Source organism: Frankliniella occidentalis, unplaced genomic scaffold (genome assembly GCF_000697945.3).
Source record: "Frankliniella occidentalis isolate FOCC.00 unplaced genomic scaffold, Focc_3.1 Scaffold200, whole genome shotgun sequence".
NCBI lineage: Eukaryota > Metazoa > Arthropoda > Insecta > Thysanoptera > Thripidae > Frankliniella > Frankliniella occidentalis.
The window spans coordinates 305677-308287 of NW_026267326.1; the positions used below are offsets into that span (position 1 = coordinate 305677).

Here is a 2611-nt window from a genome sequence, read left to right on the forward strand (position 1 = left end):
CACGACGTCGGGGGGGAGACAAGGACTCCTAACCTCAACTGGCGTGAGCCGGCAGGACCCAAGCTTAATCACTCGCGGTTTTAATGAATGAAAGAACACTCTCGATCAACACAGGGTAGCGTAAAATTACGGTGGGAGATGCAACGGGGGACGCTATAGCGTAAAATCACAGGATGGTGCAACAAAGATTTGGCGCGCAGATCATTTAGTTACACTTACCTCATCATACATCAAGCCCGAGGGGTAGAGCTGCAGGTCCAAGACGATGACTCCTGCGACTCCTGGCTCAAGATCAACGGGGGCATGGTGTCCTCGTCCGATAAATGCAGGTCCTTTTCGAGGTGCCGGTGACACATGGCGACGTTTTCTCCGCTCTGTCCAATACTTGACGCTCGACTGAGCGGGAGCGGAGCTCCGTAAAGTTTCATAGCTATAGCATATAGCAATAGCTATAGCTATAATAAAAGGGACCAGCGCGAGGCTACTTCACGGAGGGTATGACAAAAATACCGGGCAGACCATCATATGTAGTTACATACATAGCTATGTATAGCTATAGCTATGTAGCTAGCATATATTATTGAAAATTTGTGGGGTTTTAGTTTCGTTGTAGTGTGAAAGATAGTAGGACCCGAGGGGGCACCAACTTCGACTATTCACGGTTCACAAGGCGATTAATACCTAATATTCAGTCGATATTTGCGATTATTCAAAGATATTCAGTGTATTCAAACGTATTCGCGATATTCAACAATATTCGGCAATATTCATCAGTATTCACCAGTATTCATCAATATTTACCAGTATTCATCAATATTTGACAGTATTCATCAATATTCACCAGTATTCATCAATATTCATCAGTATTGAAGCGTATTCCAGGAATATTTCCTGCTATAGTTACATTACACTGACGCGTAATCTGATTTCATATCTTTTATCTTTTATCTCTACTTGTTGCTTGGATGCCGTTGTTGCGGGCATTCCCTTCTACTTGATAATGACCAGCGGAGTACCAGTCTCACAACGTTTTTGCGGTGATGCTTGTTCCATTTTAACGCTGTCATTGAATTATTATTAATATATTACAACAATCTGTTTGTTTCTTAATCTTTGCCATGTGTACCACAGCTACTGGTTGAGTGATTTCTAATAATATATCTGGAGCACCTTGTTTCTGTGGCGTTGGTAACACTGCGGACCCCATTTGGGCTACGCTCGAAAAAGTCTGAGGCTTCTTTTCCTCTCCTGCCGCTTGCATGTCCGAGTGCGAGTGAGCGAGTGCGCGCGAGCACGATGTGACAGTAAAACGGTCGGTACACCCACACGGGCTTGAGGTGAGTTGTTGGATTGTTTGGCGCGCGTGGTGCTACTTGACTCGTCTGTGTCCCTTGGTAATTGAAAAGTGACAAAAATTGCGGGGAAGATGAGTGATAACAGCGACGGCAAACAGAACGGCGACCAGGAAGCAACGGACGCAAAAAACTTTGTAAGTTGAGTACACATTTCATACTTTCCCTTCAAACATCGAGGTTAGCTCGGTTCTCTTTGATTCTCACAATCTTCTTTCATGACGACACTTCTAGTATCATTATTTGTAGAATTATTTATTTAAAATGCTGGTCCATTTTTGTTGTATGTATATACATTTGTTCGGTTGCGAACCTTCTAATGTCGTTACTAAGATAGACTATTGAGGTTAGTCGTCCACCTGGAGATTTGCCCGCAGTGTTCAGTTTCATGGTGTGGTTCCCATTTCAATTTTCATCGTCAACTTTGAGTTCTCTGAGTCTTTTTTCACTATTTCTCAGTTGTTATTCAACTACTAGTCATGCAAGTTAAATATGTGAGCGAGTAGTGTGTTTGGGTATAGGCCAGGCAGAAAGCAGGGTTCATGACAAACTAATATGTTTTCCCATCTTTATTTCAGGAACCGTCAAACGATAAATTTTGGGATGCTCTTTCTAAAAAAGTCGGAGTAACCATGCCTTCCCTCCTCAAGCTTGTGTTGGAAAAACTGGGCTGTGACAGTGAGTCAGCTTTGCGGGACATACAGAAAAATAGAATAAAGGAGATGGAGGTGTTTGTACAAGAAAAGTTAGGAAAGGTAAGGACCTGATCATTTACACTTAAACAAGACTAATTAAAGTGAGAAGAGAAAGTAATTCCTTGGTGTTACTTACAGAGAATGAGCCCTGAAGTACGAAAGAAATACCTTGGAATGTTTCACGAAGATTACTCAGACTTTGAGTTCCTCCCAGGACATGCTAGCATTCTCTTGGACATTGGCCAAAAATTAAAAGATGTTGAAGGGAAAATCTTTGTACGATCACCTAGACAAAATGTATCTCCAAAACCCAGAACAGTGCGTGCAGGTGAGGATTCCTATTTCAAAATCAGTTCGACATTGGCAGGGCCAGTGAGGCCCTAATTCACAAAAATAATGTGGATGGGGGAAAGGGAGGGGGAGGGGCAAAAAGAAATTCTACTATATTTTGTGATTTTGTGTACAACACTTTATTTAATTATTTTTTCCAGATTCATCTGGTGTTGATGCTGATGATGGTCTTATTGAAGATACCAGGATTTTAACTACAATAATCTCTTCAGA

General features: G+C 41.9%; 1 protein-coding gene across 1 annotated transcript in view; it reads left to right on the plus strand.

Moving 5' to 3' along the window:
* Positions 1 to 1005: 1005 nt before the first annotated feature.
* Positions 1006 to 2611, plus strand: part of LOC113215578 (uncharacterized) — a 16782-nt gene continuing 15176 nt past the window's right edge. Inside the window, exons 1-2 of the mRNA XM_052272339.1 lie at positions 1006 to 1037; positions 1132 to 1489. Coding sequence (XP_052128299.1) covers positions 1427 to 1489 — 63 coding nt within the window. The 5' untranslated portion in view covers positions 1006 to 1037; positions 1132 to 1426. The remainder of the gene's footprint in view (positions 1038 to 1131; positions 1490 to 2611) is intronic.